This window comes from Acanthopagrus latus, chromosome 23 (assembly GCF_904848185.1).
Source record: "Acanthopagrus latus isolate v.2019 chromosome 23, fAcaLat1.1, whole genome shotgun sequence".
In the NCBI taxonomy this organism is placed as follows: Eukaryota; Metazoa; Chordata; class Actinopteri; order Spariformes; family Sparidae; genus Acanthopagrus; species Acanthopagrus latus.
Genome location: NC_051061.1, coordinates 2818986 through 2840650, shown reverse-complemented (window position 1 = coordinate 2840650; position 21665 = coordinate 2818986). Strand labels below are relative to the sequence as shown.

The 21665-nt window shown below is 40.3% G+C and overlaps 1 protein-coding gene across 2 annotated transcripts in view; it reads right to left on the bottom strand.

Moving 5' to 3' along the window:
- Positions 1-3801: 3801 nt before the first annotated feature.
- jupb (junction plakoglobin b) overlaps positions 3802-21665 on the bottom strand; it is a 95106-nt gene continuing 77242 nt past the window's right edge. Inside the window, exons 12-17 of one of the 2 annotated variants that reach the window (XM_037089900.1) lie at positions 19949-20068; positions 19241-19391; positions 17593-17714; positions 14338-14380; positions 13612-13751; positions 3802-5715 (exon numbers count right to left, since the gene is read on the bottom strand). In XM_037089900.1, coding sequence (XP_036945795.1) covers positions 13615-13751; positions 14338-14380; positions 17593-17714; positions 19241-19391; positions 19949-20068 — 573 coding nt within the window. In that variant the 3' untranslated portion in view covers positions 3802-5715; positions 13612-13614. The remainder of the gene's footprint in view (positions 5716-13611; positions 13752-14337; positions 14381-17592; positions 17715-19240; positions 19392-19948; positions 20069-21665) is intronic. The other variant, XM_037089901.1, reaches the window with a different exon arrangement.

The window sequence follows — 21665 nt, the reverse complement described above, 5'->3', positions numbered from 1 at the left end:
AATTTTTAATAAATCATGTTTTTTTAAAAGTGACAGGGACAAACTCAGCCATTACAAAAACTGGTGGGGACATGTCTCTGCTGATCCCACTGTAAATGACTGTAAATTGTACACCTATTATCGCAATATTGGCCTTGACACTAAGATTACCAGACCAGCATAACAGAAATGATTAAAACAGATTAAACTCAGAGAATTCACAAAACTCGATCATGAGGGAATTTTTCCATTTCATGGAGGCAGAGGAGTTGTCTGTGACTCTTTTGGCTGAGCATGTCTATGTTGGGAATAAAATTCAGTTTAAATCAAATCAAATCAATTTTATTTATATAGCCCAAAATCAGAATCACATTGCCTAAGTGGGCTTTACAATCCGTATATTGAAAGACATCTTCTGACCTTAGACCCTCGATTTGAGTGAGAAGAAACTTGCCATATTGAGAAAAAAAAAAAAAAAAAACATTTAAAAGGTCAATTTGTGGACATTCATGTTAGTAGGGTTGGCACTGTGATTGCGGTCCAGCCAAAAACATCCAACAATATCATAATGAACATAAAAAAAAAACATATATTTTGTTAGAATTCACTGCTGTCAAGTTAGAATGCGAGCATTTGATTTATGATTGCTCTTTGAAATATGTATATTTCTCAAGTGTTTTATTAGCAATTTTAGGGATAATTAAAAAAAATAAATACATGTATTTACTTCCTACTCCCTAATTTTGGATCACCAAAAAGCAATTGCAGGATAGTCTTGGACCCCCCAGCCACCCATTTGGGGCGCCATTGTGTGACGTGGACACAAATTAAATGAAGATGCAAAAGTTCAGCAACTTAGCATTGTAATGGTCTTCAGAATGCTGTAGATTGAATTGTATCTTGTTAATAGATACAATCTTTTGAGGAGTTCATTGAGGTGTATTCTCTGGAAATTAAATTAATATTACATAATTGTGGTTTCCTGGGTTTAGGGGATGTCTAAGACTTTTTTCATAAATGATACGTGACCTGAAATGAGATACCCTGAAACTAACAAGTATATTTCAAGTACAAGAAAATTTAAGTGTGCAAGCAAGTGTAGTTATTTTCCAAATTATTTTCCATTACCTTCCTGGCATTTCTTTTACATTCATATGGAAATTGATTTCCTGTTTGCATAGCACATTTCTGAACTAGGTTTAAAGATCTTTGAGCTAAGTAAAAACCATAAACTAACAACACTGCAGAAATAGCAGGACTCCTCCTAAAAGAATAAACATGATATCCTTTATTTTTGTAATGTTAAAAGAGATGTAAAAATAGTGCCAGCTCTGAAATACCATTCCTTAAAGTTTAAAGCATTCAAACAGCGTTTATCATAGCTCCCACTACTTCTGGGTCCTCTCACTCAGTTAGGAATATTTCTCAGAAAAAAGACTGTTCGAGCACCACCCAAGCCTCCAGGAAGAGCTCCAGGCTTTGAAGCCGGTTTGACATAGTGGCCAAGCTGTGTGATCAAAACATCTGGTGAGGCACGCTGTTGCACAAAACTGAAACTGAAATTGTAAAAGAAGCGGATGTAAAATGGTGGCTACATTTTTGTCATTTTTGTGAATGTCACAACCCCATCAGTATTCTATCCATTCATTCTGATAACATTTTGAAAATGTTCAAGTGCCACACAATCAGAGGATTAAGGTAGTCATGGGCCCCTGAGCTATTTTTTTTATGTTGGCCACCCCTTATGCATCATGCTCTCCCAAAAAAAAAAAAAAAAAAAAAAAAATTGCACCATGTGTAACAGTGCAGGAGAATATTTGGCATTGGCCTCTGCAGTCATTTATAGGTGACACCTACCTCATGATGAATGTCAACTGATCTATGTAGGTCACATCTGGCATGGAAGCCACACTCACTGAAAAGTACTTTGCCACTTTTATTTGCCTGATAACCTCTGCAAGCACCTGCTCCCCCATCAGCTCCATAAACTCCAGACATGTTGTTGAAGACAAATAGGAAGGTGTTCCCTTACCAGCATTGCCATATTTTTCAATATGGGCTTTCAGGAATGGGTCGGACTCAGCTATGACTTCCAGCGCTCCCATAAAATTCTCATTATCAGGTTGTCCGATAGTTTCACTGTGTCCTCTGAATGGTAGTCCTCGCTCCGCCAAAAACTTTACCACCGCAACCACCCTCTTTACGACCCCTAAACTCCAAAAATATACTCCATTCAGTCATGTAATATAAATGACACAATGCACTCTAAAGTAGGTAGTGACATGAGTGATGTAACTATGTAATTTACATGACACAAGTTACACTATTTACATACATTCAATTTCTTAAATTGCACAAATTGAAAACAAATCATTTGAGACTCATCACAAAAGTACCTCGTTCTCTGGAGGGAGAGTTGAGGGGATTACCCATCCAGAAGACTGGACTTTTTCCTTGCTCTTTTACTTCTGCACTAAAGGGGCAGTTCAACGATTAATGCTAGAGGGGTAGCTACTGCTTGTCAGTCTTCACAGGAGAATAAGAACAGCTACATCAGAATGTTGTTTGTTGATTTCAGCTTAGTATTCAATGCAATCACACCTATGAAACTGAAAATGTAACACTCCGGTCTCAACTACCACACTCACAACTGGATATTGGACTTCCTTACAAACAGACCTCAGACACTGGCATTGGATTGGCAGTCACACGTCCTCTGCTTCAGTTCCCAGCAACGGAGTCCCCCTAACAGGATGGACACACGGGCTTCCCACACGCGTGTCAAGCATTGCTGCGTGTAGTTCTCAGCAAAATAAGACCTAAAAATGACCTGTAGACAGTCATGTGGATGTCTCACCAGTGTTTCACTACAGAGGAAGCAGAGCCTATGTGAACAGTAACAAGTGAGTGAGATGCAGCAGCTCAGCAGCACAGCTGCCACACAGGACATAAGCATCCATTGTGTCAAGCCTGTGATGCTGTGTGTTCTGTAAAATGACAAATAAATTAACCTTGTACTTTGTAACTGTAGGCTTGCTTGATTGCAGGAATTGGTGAGATTCTCTCTAACAGTTAATTACCTAAATGAGAAAACATCAGAGGATTGCAATAAAGTACAAATAACATCTTTACATGTATTTCCTTTTTGTGTATGGATTTGTTACCACATACTGTGGTACCTAGACAAATATTTATCATGTTGTACTTAATACCTGAGTAAATTGATTTTCATTGTGAAATAAACGTTGCATGTCACACTGAAATCAAATCACACACAGAAAACAAAGTAAATAGTTTTGCAGTGTATTCCATTTTAGTACTGTCCAGCAGAGAGCAGTATACACCTACCAATAATAAATCATTAGTTTTTATATAGAGGTGCAGCATAGCTTTATAACTATTTATATATAAAATTTCATTTTGTTATTATTATTATTTTTTAAATAAATGCATATTGTTAATGCTACAATGAAAAACAATCCACCATCCAGTTGCAGGCTGAGGGAGCAGAACACTGTGCGGACACTTTCACAATAAAACACACATAAGGAACATTACCATTAACTCTACATTTAACTTACATTTGTGATTGAAATGTTGTGATTTGATTTTAATGTGGCCTAGGACATTGGTAAGCAATTCATTCTCATATCAAAGACAAAATGACCAATAACTGTCCTAAAAAATAATTAAATGCATACATAAAAAGGAAATACATAATACAATATGTAATATGTAGGTATTTCACACCCTTTCAATGTTAAATGTGTTTAAATGAAGGCATTTTTAATCTACTACAGAACAGAATAAAGGTATACCAAAACAGTTATAACAAAATTTAATGATGTTCAGTTTCAGGTACAGTATAACTGTGGTAGATTGCCTCAGCAATTGGTAAGTCATTGGAGTTGTGCTTTCTTAACATTGCAGGCTAAGGCTACACCGACAACAGCAGCCTTGAACTGTACAAGCACAGTTGCCCCTGGTGCACAGAGCATCTTCTGCCCCAACTGTCCACGATGTCCACATTCCCAACTACAGCCAAACATCAATGCTGACAATGTGGTTGTACTATGACGTGATGGTTAGAAAGAAAAGGCGCTGCACAATGATACAATCCAAGGTTGTATCAATCAAAGTCCAGTGTGTAGGGTTTGGAGACTGAAATAGAACATAATATTCAGAATTATATTAGTGCATTATTACCTGAAACTAAGAAATGCTGGGGTTTTTTGTTACTTTAGAATAAGCCTTTTATAGCTACATAAGGAGCGGTCTTCTTCCACTGACATGATCAGCCACCATGTTTCTACAGTAGCCCAGAATGGACAAACCAAACACTGGTAGACGCACCATTGGGTGAGATGAGGTATGTTAAGGTGGTTGCAATCTGCAACCTTACTGCTAAATCCTACTCACTGGACCTTTAATACATGTTGTGAGCAGCTACAAGTATTATTATATCATAGTAGACTTTGCAGTGCCCCACCTCTCTATTGACGGCGACGCACAGTTGATGACAAACTTCTATAATCGACACACCCCTAGTAAAAAAAAAAGTTATATGCCATAATGACAAAGCACAATGTAAGTCCTGTTGTAAATGTACTCTGCAGTGTACTTATTGGTACCCACAAAGTTGTGCACAAGCTGATCAGAGAGCCGTGGTCCATTTCCACTGGAGCTGTGTGGGGTTAACTGGGTATGACTAGAAAATGATGAGATCTGCATTCTGATTCCAAAAGGACCTGTAGTCCACTTCCTGGACATTTGACCAGTACATCCGCTTGGTGAAACTGAGACAGGGACAGAGTATTCGTAGTCCACACTGAGGTTTTCCAAATGGCTGACATAATCCGAAATGGCTTGAAAAGTCTGTATTTCATCTTTTCTCAGTATGTGAGTGTGAAGATTACTTTTATGATACACGATATACTACCATGCAACGACCACACATGGAAACCCTGGGACATGTGCACTGTTCAAATACACAGAGGAGACACCTAAAAGACAGCAGATGCAGGCTGGGATACACGGGTAGCATTTGGTAGCAATGGTGACTGGCAGTAATTCATTTAGTTAGACTTTTAATAATTTTCATGGTGAGTGCATTCGTGATGTCAGTAAAATTAAATTCTTAAACTGGATTATACTTTAACATGATGTATTTGGCCTTACCCCACTTGTGTCCCTAATTGAGGGGAAACAAGTTCCCGGTATATGACAATTAATATTACAATATTCATTGCGTCACTGATATCCCATTTAACAATGAAACACCTCAGAAATTCAAATTCTAATTAGTAAATCCTTTGTAGATGAAATTCTAAAATATTTGTAAATGATTATCAGATGAGTTTGGTGAAGCCCCTCCTGTTTATCCCTCATGTTCAAAACTGTCAATGTAAGACATTCTTGCCTAACTGGATTGCTTCAAACAGTTACCCGTGTAACAATGCCTGAAAACTTTAGACACCCCCAACTTTCAGTCCACAGTAAAACATTATAACAAAGTTACATTTTTAATTTACAGCAACAATAAACCTCTTTTAATAAGTATCCTCTTTTCATAGTTCTTGATTGCCAAATGGGATTTTTTTTCCAACCGTTGGAAAGGGCTGATTCCCTTCTAATTAAAGCCTCCAAATCTCCATCTTCCTCCATCCATTCTCCCAGTCTTTCATCCTGTGATTTGGTCATTCTCTCCTTTTCTTTGAGCATCTTTGCTTTATTCTCCTGCAAAAAAAGGAAATATAGGCAGTGATCATCAACTAAACTGGGTTCAAACAGAGTATAAACAATACCAAATATCATTTATTAAGAAGGTTTTTCCACAGTGAGATAATATTTAGTCTTGTGTTGTTGATTCGTGCTGAGGATAGTTCCCAGTATGAAATGTCCAAAAAGTTGTGAAGCCAGTGTGTGAAAGAAATATCACTGGGAGGTTTCCAGTGTTGTGCTACCATCTTCTTAGCTGCAGTCAAGCCTGCAAGCCATATCTTCCTAGAGTTTCTACCAATACCAAAGTCAGTGTCATCATTTAGCAAATGTCCAAAGGGGGACATTGATAGTTTGGCTTCAGTCAGTATTTCCAGATTCCAAACAACATTCCCCAAAATTACTAAAATACAGGACACTCCCACACATCATGCATAAAAGAGCCTGTGGTTCAATGGGGGCAGAAGGAGCAAAATTGATGTTGGTGGAGCTCTGGAAAATCCCACCACTCCTCCCATGTTATTATTCTACCATAAGGCCCTGGGGGTTTTGTAAACCCATGCTCTCGGATTCACAATCTGTGCACACTGATTTTGCCCTCTTCTCATTTGTCAGCTGGAAGCACCATGGATACAAGCAACCCAACTTAACTATTGACAGCCCTATCTTTGCCTTTGATAGTGATCTTTAATCAGTGATGACAACAACTCTATTTACCTGTGTTAGGACCCCCTTCATGTGAGGTCTGATAAAAGATAAAGAAGCAAGTTGCAGTTAAAAGGAAGTTAAATGTATTAATTGAACAGCAAAGGGGGAAAAAAAGCCTAAGCAATCAAACAAACAAACAGATGGGACGGCAATATTAAACAAAAGAAGGGCAGCCACCCAGACCAACCCACCAGGACCATCAGAGCTCGGGGCTAACCCTCTACCCTGACAAAAGGAACAACTAAACCTGACTGAAAAAAAAAGACATGAAAACTACACTGCTGCACCCATCAGGATAAACATAAAACAAAACACAATACCCCAGCCAGCCTCCCGGCTGACTGACTGTATCTCTGTTCAGTGTCAGGTGGAACTGAGTGAGAGCAAGACACAGAGCCTAGTGCCCGACCCGCTCTTACTGGATATTCCCAATCAGCCAGGCCGCTATCACCTGGAAAGGCAAAAGGCCAAATCACCAGCCACAGGGACACATCTTTGCCAGCAGAGCTGAAACATTTAACACCCCCACACTAAGATATTGAACAATGGCCCTGAGAGAGAGTGAGAACAGAAAAAAAAAAAAAACAAACACAAATACACACTAATCTCAGGAGACATTGTTAAGTTAAGTGGCGAGCTACTAGAGAAACAGCGCGTCAGCCCGAGCATTATCTCTGCCATGGATATGTCCGACAACCGCGCTGAAAGCCTGCACACGCACGCTCCAACTCATCAATATTTTTGTTACGCATTCTATCAAGAAAATCAAGGGGGTTATGATCAGTATGAACGATCACAGGGACATTAGAGGAGCCAATAAAAACTTCGAAACGCTCCAACGCCATAACAATGCTTCCTTATCGATCACTGAATTCCTTTTCTGATAACAGTTCAACTTCTTCAAAAAGTTAAGAAATTGGATGCTCAGCCCCATCAGAGAAACATCGGAGAACTACACCCACACCGGTGTCTAGTTTATCGACAGCTAACTTAAGTGGAAGGTCATTATGAGGTGTGGAGAGGACAGGTACAGTCAGGTACAGTCATTGTTAAAACACTACGGAGGCTCGACCCAACATGAAACTTTGCTTGTCGTATCACCAGGGTCTCTACACATGAACACTGAGCACTGAGAACATTTAGTAAACTCTGTGTACACAAACAATGTTCTCAATGCTCGGGTCCATGTTTAGAGACCCTGGTGATCCTACGAGCAAAGTTTCATGTTGTGTTGAGCCTTTTTTAGCGTTTTAAAAATAGCGATTTTGATGCTATCGCTAATTTGCCCCCAGCACTCCCAGTGAAAATGAGTTTGACCCTAAAAAAAAAAAAGAAAAAAAAAGGTACATCCAGCTCTCAACTGTTAACCATTATGAAGTAACTGTGACAAGACAGTCTTGGTTAGTCAGTGTGTGGATGATGCGGTGAGACTTATAGAGTTGGAGGTTGAGCTGCAGCATTTGTTCTTGAGGGATAAAAAGCTGCAGCTGCAGAATGACCTGGAAACAAAAAAAGCTTGACTTTCGCTTGCTGAAGTTGGAGCTTGATGTGGCCCCTCGAGCTGCCGCAAAGTCCACAGATTTTGAAATGTGCAAAAACACGCGCTTAGTTCCTCCTTTAAATGAAGAGGAAGTTAATCAATATTTCATCTGTTTTGAACAGGTGGCTTCTGCGCTTAAATGGCTGGTACCGGAAACAAGAAAATCAAACTTACTGACACATTCTCATTCTGTGGTGGGTTCTTTATGTTTTGGTGCTTGGTTTTTGTTTTTCTGTTGTGCTTGCAGAGGTGCACTGAGAGGCTGGGCAGGGTTTGCTGTCTCTGGAGTTGCTGACACACACGCACTTGCAGCAGGTTGGCAATCAGCACATGCTGATAAGCCCTGCTCTCCACGCTACCTGCTTGCCAGATGATTTCGTCAGTCAGGCGTGGTAGATGGCTCAGGCAAAATTGACTCCTGGATTATTACTAGTGTTTTTGTGTTTCTTGAGTCAAGATGTAATATTGCTTTGCTTGGCCTCCAGCGATCACCTGCGTGCTCATCTGCCAGTGACTCCACTTCCACGTCTGCACCTCTGGAGCAGACAACCTTGCCCTGCAGTCACTGCATTCTGTGTCTACACAGAAGTACACCAGCACCATCGTAGGACCGAGACTCAATCCTAAACAGCTTATACCTTTACCTGCTGAAACCTTGTTCCAGCCAAATAAATTGCCTTGCTCTCTTGATCTTGCCTTGTGTCCGCTTTTGGGTTCAACAAGCATCTACTTAGTGTAACACTTGCGTGGAATTTGCTCGGGTGAAGGAGGCTCTATTTGATCGTTGGTGCACAGCTAATGAAGTGTGGAATTTTGAGCAAGTGAAACAACTGGTGCTGATGGAGTTTAAAAGCTGCCTCGCAGAGAGGGTGTCAACAAATGTGACACCCTCTCTGCATATTAGTGGACAAATACGTCCTTACTCACAAGGCTGTGTTTATAGATCGGCCTTTCTTTCAGACTCCTGATGGCCTGAATGTGGGTGGACAGGGTGGAGGTTTTTACAACATTTAATATGGCTACTACTACTACTACTACTACTGCTGTTATTACTATTACTACTACAGTACCACTACTGCTGCTTCAGCTACTGCTAAACTACTGCTACTGTGACTACAGCTACTACATCAAGGAGCGAACAGCAGTCTCAGAGGGGCGCTGAGAGAGGACACACAAGAGTAGTCCCCTAAGTGAATATGAATTATTGATTTGACGCTGCAGCAGATCGGAACGATCTGATATTTGTTTTCTGATTCACAAACTGGGTTAACTGTAGGTCTGAATAAAAAAAGGGACCACCACAAAAGACTTTCTCGGTTTATTCGACGCTGTGTTCATGCTCTGTTTCACACACAAGAGGCTGATCGTTCCTGACTGTTACAGCCCTTGTGTTGTGGCCATGTTTGTGTTGTGCTTTCACTTCCGTACGTACCCCTCCTCCTTGCCCATGTGTGGAGGTCCACACCTGATCCTTAGGCTTAGGCCAGGTGATATAAAGTGCTGCTGGTGCCAGTGGGCTGTGCAGCTGCACTGAGTGACTGAGCTACAGACCTTACAGGAGATTAATCTCCCCTTGCTGACCAGCGTTACTTTCCATTAATTAACTATTTTCTAGTTTAAACAAGTACATCCTGCTTCCTTTCCCTCCTTTACTCTGGGTTTTATTTGACTCTGATGTTACTCTCCTCATCCACTGGCATTACAGGGACACTGGGCGTGGGGTTTCATACGTTAGAAAATTTCCTGAAAAATAGGTTTTAGTGTTCAAAGGAACCCATAATCACATTCTAGGTTATTAAATGATGATTTCACAAACAGACTTTCATAAAGAATATACAGAGGCAACTTATGAATAATATAAACCCATTCTGTCAATAGAAATAAAATAGATTTACACTTGTGTGTGATTTCTCACCCTTTTTCTGTGTCCACCTCTGTCTTGAGTGAATACATTTGTGTGCCCCTGATGTCTTCAGTTCGTCCTGTGATATTCACCTGAGCCTGCTCTGTATCTTCCAGTGTCACCCTGCCGTATGTTTCCTGCTATTCCTTTTTCCTGAGTTGTACTTTGCTCTCCGTGGTTGGTACTTTGTTTTAGCTTTTGTGTCGCTACTTTGTATTTTTGGCATTTTGCACTTTTTGGTTTGTAGATTGATGAGTTGTTGTTTTTTTTCTGCTTGTTGTTAAAGCTTGTTCTATGATCCTTATCCTGCCTGGCTCCTCTGTGTTTCTGCACTTGGGTCCAAGCAATTTGTTTCCTTAACAAGACACCATCTATAAATCACGTTAATCACAGTGCAATTTCCAAGTGTAGGCCTAAACTATATTGCCTACTGTAATTATGTAAATGTCTTCACTGATTACACTATGAGCTGCAAACAAAGATATGTGTTTGCTTTTACCACGGCAGTGATGCGTACATCACAGGTATGTGTATTGGTACCATGGATTTTACAGTCCAGGTCATGAAAATAAATGTTGGATAATATCAAAAAGGGTTAGGCTGCTGCTGGGTGAAATAATACATCTCATTTATGAGACACACAAGTTTGACTTCATTGATTATATATATTATCAACAATTATTACATCTGTGTTATTATCAAAACATACGGATAATGTTTAAATCTCTACATTTATGACTGAAAGGCTGTGTAAAGACTAATTCAACAAAAAGTCTCTACAGCTGATCCATGGTCACATGGTCGCTTTTGCTTCACATTCTTTCCTCCCTTTTACTTTCCCACGCTCTTGTCTTGACCACATTAAAGCCAAAAGTTAAAATGGCCAAAAGATACAAAAAAACATACTCCACACCCTTAATGAATTATGACTTTTATACTTAATATACTTTTTATACTTAACTTTTATACACACATACTGACCAACACATAAGCAGTGCCCGTCTGGTGCAGGGGAACAGAGGTTTGAGCATGGTACTCATGCCCATGCAACAATAAGATCACTGGTTTGGATTATGACTCTTGGTAAGGCAGTGTGAGGGAATTTCTGCTGTTCCAGCAAGGGGCATTTCAGCATTCACACTGCATTTTCTGCAGAAAATGTGTCTTTTAGTCAACTCGAAGACACATTTCCTGCTGAAAATACTCACTCTAGTTATTCAAACTACTGTTTTTCTGGAATTTATCTTTTTGTTTGTTTGTTTTCTGCACATTTTTCAGCACTTTTCAAGTCATTCTGCTATGCGACAGAAACAGAAATGGAGAACTCTTCGAATCATCGTGAAACCCACCCCACTCACCACTTCAACATATTCGAGCCACAGTTGTCATTTCAACTTTACACAGGTCAGGAATGATCAGCCTCTCGTGCGTGAAACAGAGACTGACTCATATTAAACACCACAGACTTCACATTCAGTCAGTACCATCCTCAGAAGATGGAAAGTTCTCACCACCTGACGTACGTGGAGCAAGCACTCCAGCCAAGCTCTTCATAAGTGGCAAAGTTCATTTTCAGTCTACATTTCTGGAGATAAGCAGACAGCAGTCATTTGCTAAATTGTTGTCATTCGCCATTTTTTCTGCCACTTATGATCTCTAAAATGCCATTTACACTATTTTCAATACAGGCAAGTATTCAGGTGGTTTTCTATTGAATTAACTGATGTCAATGACATAACTAGTGTAATTTATTGCATGGGTTGTCCTGGTAGTTTTACTAATACTTCTACTACCACTGCCATATTTGACTAAAGACGTTGTTCTAAATAATACTAGTATTATAGCTCAAACTACCAATTTCAGTCATATGATGTACAGTTTGTTCTGGTCTTTTTCAGATTTAAATGCTCATTCTCTGTCTCTGTTACTTTGTCTCTCTCTCACAGACACACACACTGTCAATTCCACCTCGTCTCTCTCCTTCTCTTCCTTCAGCTCCGCCTCTCTTCATCCACTTTGTCCTAGCCCATCATTCTCCTCGCCCTTCCCTTTTTTAAAAGATTTTTTTGAGGAATAGACACCTTTATTTGAAGAAATGGGTGAGAGAGGGACATGCAGCAAAGGTCCTCTGGTCAGGATTGGAACCAGGGTCCACTGCATATGTGGCATGTGCTCTTAACTACTCAACTCTCTGTGCACCGTCAACCTTCCCCTTCGGTCCACCTCTTCTTCCTCGACCTCCCATACCCTCTTCACTTCCTCTTCCTCTTCCTCCTCCCCCTCGCTGCGCTTCATTAAATCACCCTCAACTAACACCCCAAAAATCATTCATCATGTATGGTTTTCTACTGTTAACAGCCTAATTTTATCAACATTTGCAATGAACCTACTCCACTTATTAAATTTTTCTGAAGAAACCATTCAAATGTTAAACATGCTTTTAATGAGAATAGAATATTTGTATAGATTATTAAGCTTTATCAACATGTTGTTCATTACAATACTGAGCATTTTAACTTGGCTTTTAGCAAAGCTTTGACAATGTCACACTTCTCTGCCTATTACCTACGCTTGTAAATCTCTTACTTTCTTAAGCTCATGCAGTTTACATCGTCTTTTTTCAGCAGTGTGGCAAAATGTATTTTGGTTGACAAATTTCTGGCAATTTATTTCACATTTTGGTGAGTCTTTCAGAATCACTTCAGCTGTCAGCATTCACACTGTATTTTCACAGGAAATACATTTTCTGGTAAAATGTTCTTCTCCCTTTTTTTTGACACGCTTGCAGCTACAAATGCGATTCCAAATCTGAAAATGTTTGCTATTACTTGTAGTGCTGAAACCTGTAATGCTTGATTTCATATACATATTTTGATGAACTTTAAAAGTAATGGGTTCCCATGGGAGTAGAGACTCAAGCTGACTGAGGTGACGTACGTGCAGGTACATAGTCTAGAATGAGGGATTTTACAGTTTCTTAAATGTTTTATCAATGTCTCATGACCAGCTCAAGTGTAGAGCAATAGTTTTTGGAGAACAGAAAAAATGATCTCACACTGCTCTAAGTCGAGCAGATTTATGAGCACAGGACTAAAATTGGTGTGAAGTCCCAAGCCTTTTGCTGTCTTACAATGTCAACATCTAATCAATTCTTCAACATGCAATATCTTCCATCAGGTTTGGAGTGTGGCAACAGACCATACAATATCATTCTCAGCCAGTGATGTGCACAAGGGGTGGTGGGGAGGGGGGTTGCTCGTGGACCAGTTGTTGAAAAACGCACGCTAAAGTGCCTTCCTGGGAGCCAAAACGTGCGCTGAAGTGCCCTCTTAGGAGCCAAAAAAGCATGCCGAAGTGCCCTCATGGTTGGCAAAACACACTAAACTGCCCCCTTGGCTGGTTAAAACATGATAAACTGCCCTCTTGGGGGCCAAAACACGCTCTAAAGTGCCCTTCTTTTCACCCCTGCCCTTCAAAAAGTCTGTGCATGCCACTGTTCTCAGCTACTCAAACTCTAACTAAAAATAACAAAATCATAGAAAACATATGAGGTGGCGGTGGATCAGTAGTACAGCAGATTAACTATTATTTGCACTGTTAGTAGTTCAAAGCCTGGTTCTTGCAAGAAGGCTGCATCTTTTGTTGGTCACACTTGCACATGCTCCAGGAATTGCACATTCTAGTTATTTATTATTCATATTATTATTCGCTGTGGATACCAAGCTGAATAAAGTTGGCGACACAGTGTTGTGTGTATGCTTACCTGTTAGAGTGGTTCAGGGTAGGCCTGTCTTGGGTCGTACGTCATGTCAGGAATGTAGGTTTCGTGGAGGTCTGGGTCTAGCGGCAGGGTGTCCAGGGGCAGATCAGCGTAGCCGTATGCAGGGTAAGAGCCATCTAACTCTGACACAGAGAGGACACCATTTTTTTTTATTTTTTTTTTACAGATGCACTTTGCCTCACCAACAACATACTGATGTCATGTGCATTTCGTTATGTTTTATCTGACATTAAAGGCTCACTGTTTTCACCTGCTCCCGGTCTTGATAAACTAACAACTCATCTCTCTCTATAAAAGAAAGCAAGTACAAGTATTTTGTAAAATGTTATCTAATAAATACAAAAAATGTCAAACACTCTCTAGATAAACTTGGCTACTTTTAAAGCAGAACTTGAAACTGACACCTTCATGCCGGTGGAATTCATATTTCATATTAACTGGCTAATTCTTCTTGATATTTACACTGGGAGCACCTTGCCCCTCTCAATCACATCTCTATTATTTATGATGCTACTGATATTCACTAATGAGTTATATTTACCAATTGTTGGATTAAAAAAGGGCACTGAGTGTGATTTCATAATATGGTCATTGGAGATGGGAAATGTTAACGTCACCACCTTGTTGCTTGCAATACTAACACAGTCACAGTGTTGACTTAACTAAAGTGGAAGTACTCCCTAATATTATTTCAATGCAGGAACTCACCATCAGCAAGGTATGAAGGCTCCAAAGGAACTGCAGTATGGGCCTGGACACACAGAGAGGTGAACAAGTATGAGACAGTTTGGTACAAATGTGTTTGTTGTTGCCTATGACATCTTTGTGGTACAGTAACAACAGTACACGGGTAAGTACTGAGTCACCAGTTCATAGGATCATCTGAGCAGGATACTTTTTCAAATTAACAAGAGTTATTATAATTTCATACAAAATATTCTATATTTTTTGACCATTTGAATTACTTTACTGTGTATAGTCTTGTATAGGTCTCGGCTGCATTAACATTCAGAGCATTTATCAGAAGCTTTTGTCGAAAGCGACTTACAGTAATTCATACACCGATGGCAGCGGCTGCCATGCAAGCTGCCAACCAGCACATCAGGAGCCGTTTGGGGTTCAGCATCTTGTCCAAAGACACTTCGACATGCAGACCAGGGGAATCGAACCTTCGGGTTTCGGATCACAAGATGCTGGCTCTGACCCTGAGCGACAGCCGCCCACTGTGCTGGCTACACTGTGTCATCATTCACTGAGGCTTATATGATTTAGATGTTCATTTATCTAAAAGGGAGGGAAGCCTCTATGGAGTACTGAAACTGCCCATATCAAAAATAAATTGTTCAATAAATCGCATATTGTGCCATTAAAGCAATGAGCTTTACCTTAAAATTACTCATTTTGATGGGAAAGTGTATTGAAATATGATAAACGGTGTCTTTGTCTCTGCCCCTGGCCCACTACTGCTTCTTTCTGTAGTACGTAACTTCAGTCAGACGGTCGGATCACAATGTTACATACATGTTCACTTCAAGATGCAAGTACTTCAGACATGTCACTGTTATGATTTAACAAATGTTGTTTGCAGTTAGCACCTACATTATGTCTGACTAATTGTTACAGACCAGAGTGTCATGTCCTGTCATATTGGCGCTGGATGTTTTGGTGCTTGGTGTGGTTTCTTTATTTTCTGTTTTGTGCTTACAGAGCTCTCCACTCCCGGAGCGGCTGTCACACACTCATCTGCGGCAGGTTGGCAATCAGCGCCTAATCATGAAGCCTTGTTCTCCATGCTACCTGCTGCCAGATGATTGCATCCATTTGCTGTGGTATATGGCTCCAGTTAGATAGTCGTTTCATATGACCTTGTTTGTTCTTTTGGAAAACAAATTTACTCTTGTGTTCTTTCTACTTTCACTCACTCCCACCACTGTCACCACGAGCTACCACACCTCCACCTCCACGCTACCAGACAGGGGCAGCGCCTGGGACGCTCAAAATCCCTTCCCTCACGCTTTCAAACTGAGCACAATACTGAGAACAGTATCTATTGCTCCCATGCTGGTATTCAGGCTCATCGTGGGTCTTCAACTAACAGGGAGCAAGCTAGGTGCAATCAGAAATGCTTGGCATAGAAACTGTGCATAAAATTCTGTTCACTGATTTTGGTTAAATTTCATCGTGTTTGATAGATAAAATAACTCTGGGATGTAGAGAAGACAGCTTTACTTTATGCTTGGCTGGTTAGTGCAGCTAGCTGTGGAGTTAATGTTGTTTCTGGGATGTCTTCATCAAAGGTGTCGGTGTGTAGTTTGGTGATAAAATAATCTGTGGAGGATCTCAAGTCTGACCCAGTGTGGCTGCATCCGGTGTCCCGATAACTGGCAAAGTTCTGCCTAAAGGGGGGTACACCCATAACTTCTGTTTTATAAGATTATCCTATATGATTATCCTTTGGTCTGTGGTGTGTTAAGAGTCAATTTGTCCCGATAATTTGCTTGGAAACGGGTCGTGGCCGACAATTGTAAATGTTAAACTTGTTCAATATTTACGACAAAAAATCTTCGTGTGTGTGGAAAGCCAACGACTCCTGAGTCACTACTCTGTGAAATGTGACGTGAAACGCAACGTAGCCAACCAGCTGACAGAGGAACACGGAAGCAGATCTAACTTTTCCTATGGGGGTGTTTGAATTAGCCATTTTAATGTTTTTAATGGGTTTGGTGTTGGTGCTAACGTTAACCGTCATGCGCTGCCGTTAACCGTCATACTGGTGGGTAATGCAAGTATTGTGTGTTGTCAGAAAAGCTCACATTCCCTCTTCTGTATCTTCCATATCTTTCATGTTTTAAAACGTTTAGTTACTCTTTTTTTATATACAGTCTATGCCCCTTTCCGTTTATGAAGAGCCCGGAGACGCTGAGGTTGTTGCCATTGGTTACTGTAGATCACGTTCGATCACGCGATATTTCTGGCTCGGAGCACTAGATTCTAGATCGGCCGTGAGACAGATAATCTTTATGTGTGTTCACACAGAAACAAGCAGCTCCAGCGAAAAGATGCACCAGTGTGTAATTTACACAGCAAGTCAGCGCCAAAAGAGCTGAGATCCAAAAGAGGGGTACACGTCATGATGATGACTTTTTCCAAAGTGTTTTCCCTGGTGTCCTGTTAAACATGTACCCACTGACTCTTTATAATCATATGGATGCAGTTATAATGTGTTGTGATTGAGATCCTGACCCACCATGCATCTTGGAAAGTGTCAAAGTTACGTTTTTCATTCTAAATGACGTAATTACATAATCACCATCAGTAAACTGGACGCTGTCTGACTGTCTGGGATAGTTCACTGAAGTCTCGGCCGGTATTTCTTGTAACGTTTCTTGGTGGGAAATTTCTCTTTATTTTCACCCCCGCTACATGCTGCCGGCTTATAAGACTTTCACACAGAGGAGGATGCGGAGAAATGGCACAGGATCCCCGCACTCAAAGAGCAGTGTGAATGGAGCTAGTGACTACAACAGATCTGAAAAGAATTTCGCTGACAGAGAATATGATGCCAACCTGCTAGCTGATGTCATTAATACTGACTATGGAATACTGACCTGTGGCAGTAACCCCCATTCTTATGTGGTGCTTTTGAGAAACTTCTCCAACACATCACAGACAACATCCCACCCTGCCTGGAGCCTTACATGCTGAGCCCAGCCAACAGATCCACAGACCAGGAGGAGGCAGTGTGCTCAGAGAGAGGACTATTGTGAAGTTCACATGAGGAGGAAATCAGCAAACGGGACCAGCACTATGAAACTGGTTGTAGATTAATGTACACCTTCGGTGTGTTATTTAAACACATTTTATTGTGATCTTTGCTGTCACACTTAGAGGTACTTCGGTTGGAGTTACAGTCAAACTTCTGTATCATGACAACACCGCTACATCAACACAAAGGGTTCTTACCATTTCCCAGGCGGCAGGGTCGTGTTTGAAGAGCGAGTGTGTAAGCTCCACTGACACTCTTTTCCTGTAGTCTGAACTCTTGTCCTCTGAAATTCGGAAGAGCACTGCTGCAGCGTAGGTGGCTGCAGGTGGACAGAAACATCACAGTCACTTACAAACAGACTTAAGAGAAAAAGGGGAGAAGCAAATGTTTCCTCTTTGTTGAACTATTTCTTTTCACTCCAAATTTTAAGTCAGTTAGTCCATGGATGTGTCAACACAAGAATTAAAATACATGATAAAAGAGGGAGAACACTGACTACAGTTTGCTACATCAAACTAAAACAATCCAGAACTAAATTTATGAGCAATTTTCATTTTTAAATCCCTTTTAAATATATGGAAACATGCCATTACTGATCAGGTTGCTGAAATTTGGTTTATGGAATCACATATACAATTTTGACCAGCAGCGACGGCATAAGCTGCTCATGTTTGAGTCTGTGTGTGTCATTATCACAAACTATATTCCTGGAGACAGCTTTTGTGGCTGGAACTACCACAGAAGCAGTTTTGAGTACCTTTCCAGGTGTTAAAACTATCTGTCCATCAGATTTTTGTCTGGACTGCAGCATCAGGGCTGTGTTTGTAGATGGGCGCTGAACAAGCGAAGTGGGCGAAATTACTGGTGAGGCCCCATCAAACTTTATGCCCCTGGGGTATATTCTTTATGATGCAGTCATGAAATTTCATGTGTATTCAAGTGTAGTAATGACTACTGAGCAGTCATGTGTCAGATTGTATATTTTAGACAGGCCAGGTATGACAACTGGGATGTTGCCTCAACAAAATGTTGCTTTTGTCAGGTGCCAGTGCTGTTAAGTAGGACAGTAACTTTTTGCAGCAGAACTATACGCTGACCTGCACCAACACACTGGTGTGTGTAGGGTCACATCAGTAATAATAGCTGAATATGTCTTTATGTGTATAGCATCTTACTCAAGTTTCAATTTCAAATATATTGCAAATTTTAACCAATTTCCCACTTATTATGCAATAAATACTTGTTTCCACCCACTACCAGTATGTTAATAAGGGAGAGACTGGACTAGAGAAAGACTAAAAAGTTGCCCTCATCTGCCACTTTGACTCACTTTGATGGGTCAGTCCTACTATTAATGGGTACATCAAGATAAAGAGTAGGTGGAGCTAATTTTCCTCTTCAGTTACATAATAAGACTCAACGGCGTTTACTAATATCTGAATTGGAAAATCATGTGGAAACGCTGGCATTTGTTTGTTTCATGTGTCATTTAAGGAAGGTTACCCTGCCGTCTCAATATTTCAAATTCAGATCTGACGTTTTTCTCTGCTGCTATTTTTAGTCTCTCCTGTGGAGGTTAAGCTTCAATGGACATTTAAGTCAAATGCTTCATGCATTTCAAGATTTGTTTCCTTTGAACTTTGAACGCACATTTTGTGTCTATGATCTGTCAGGCACAAATTGAAAATGTGCATAAAAAGGGTCGATGGAAATGTACTCAGCGCGAGTGTATTTGAGAAAAGGCTAACTCCTTCAGTACGTACAGAACTTTGAAACATTTTTGCCGAAAACAGCACATGCGCCCTGTGATGTGCCTCTGAAGCAGAAAAGCATAGAGAGGCTTACCAATTCCCTCATTGTTGGAGTGCAGCAACTCCATGAGTGGTGCCGAGGCTCCCTCTGCATCGATAAGCTCTGCAGACTGTTTGTCCAGGGCCAGCTCACACAGGACGCCCGCCGATACCCGCTTCACGTTCTCCACATAGGAGTACAACAGCTGGACATACAAACATACACCTATAATTTTATAGTCTGAGATATATTTAGAACAGACTTACAGACACATTTGTTATGGTAAGATTTGCCAGGCAGGTGTGTTCTCACTCTGCTTGAAGCAAAGTGAGGTCTGTAGCCCTGTGGCAACATGGGTGACAATCTATCTGGGTGAATACCGGTGTGAATACAACCTCTCATCCAATGTGAGCTGGGGTAAAGGCCAGCTCTTCATTACTAATGAAGAGGGCAAGGGAATATCACTAATAGATGGATGGAACAGATCTTGGGCTCTCAAATAACTCTACATGTCCACTGCAAACAATTCAGGACACAAAAGAAAACATTCCGAAACAGGTTCATGTTAAATCAGCTGGTTTCTGTAGTTTGTGCTGTCTGATGATCTTCATCAATCAATCAATCAATCAATCAAACACAATAAACACACACAGTATATAAGTATAATAATTTAAAGCTAAAACTATGACGAAGGCTCATGAAGTGCAGTAGTGTGCATGCTCCATATGCATGTTCGTCCAGGTCATATTCATGTGAGTGTACCTGTACAAACAGTGGTATGGTTTGCATGCTTGCAATCTCTCCTCTGTTTATGGGGTCTCTCGCCAGAATGTGAAGTGCCCCTGTGCAGCCCTCTACTATTTCCTCCATACGAACTCCATCCTGATGACAGAAAAAGACAGGAAGACTGAGGGATTATATGAATAGAATTTGTGGAACCTTAGACAGATCAAAGTCAGGATAACTTTCCCCTGGGTAACTAGATTTAAAAAAAAAAAAAAAAAACCTTCAAGAATTTCTACAAGCATAGATGGTACCTGAAACATTCATTGCATCCTTTTGTCTTTGATTATTCACTTTTGCCTTCTTTGCTTGTCATTTAAGTTTTAATTTCCCTTTTTAATCCACATATATGCCTAGCTGATTTAGAGGATTAGTATATTCCCAGCTTATTTAAATCCTTTTTCTTTTTTATCATCAAGGCTTTCTTTGAAGACTGTTAAAAGTTGGGTTTTACAGCGGTTGCTAAGTCCTTCAATGTTGCCATGCACCTGACAGCGAGAGAGTCTTGAAGGAAGTCTGTTGGCGGACTACTCTCGTCGAACAGCTGAGACAGACACAGCGGTAGAACGGCTGCCAGCTTCCAGAGTCCATCGAGAAGAGGTTTGAGGTCATAACGGCAAAGGCCTTTACAGCTAGAACTAAACATGAACTATCTTCTGAATGGGTTTTGCTGACTACAAAAATGTCTGTTTGATGATCACTCATTTCATTTCAGTCACTGTGTTAGTATAAATTCAATCAATAAATATTTTCATTTTGACCCAGTCATTGCCCTGTGAGTTCCTTTGGAGTAAAGAATGGAGATCAAATCAATAAATAACTTAGATCTTTGGATATTTGACTGATAATTTGACAAATCATATGTATACATAAACAGTTTCCTTCAAGAAGTCAGTAAAGCAAGAACTGAGAAATGTGATGTCTTACAACTGTATTCTGAAGCTTTCTGTTAGTTTCAATTTGTTTTCAGCACTATGCCAACTGTACTGTTTGCTGTATGTTTTCAATGTGGACTCCAGAAAGACTAGCTGTACTTCAGGGCACAGGAAATTGGGATCTGATAAATATGCAAAAAACAAAAACAAAAAAACCCCAAGAAAAACGGCAGAGAGACTTCAAAGGAAGCAATGAACCAGCTAACCTAATTACAGCACTCACACTACTAAATATGTTCTGTTTACCTCTGCTTTGTGATAGCAGGTCACTGACTCTCTGCAGGTTGTCCTCTTTTTAATCTTTAACATGTCAAAGCCTTACATAGCAATTTGGGGGTGCAGATAATGCAGATGATAAAATCTCACATATGCGCCATCCTCATGAACAACATCACCACCAAAGGAGCTTCTTAAGATCCAGCCTGTGAGACTCCTCAGTTCATCAATTCAAAATCAGTTAATTTTGCAAAAAAGATGTAGCAGGACTCAAGAGATTCAAACATTGTTTTGTTTTTTCAACCCTTGTGATGTAAAAAATAACAATACATTGACCATATACTTTGTAAACCTCACAAAGCAACACGTTTTAAGATAATAATAATAACAATCACTTATGAATTGATGGGTAGGCTGCTTAGTACTATATGAAAAAACATACAGTAAAATGATACTTGATGATGAGTAAATCTGAACAAAACCGTATCATTTGACTACATAAACCTAAATAAGGTGCTAGCTAGTCAGAGGGAGATTGCCAGGGA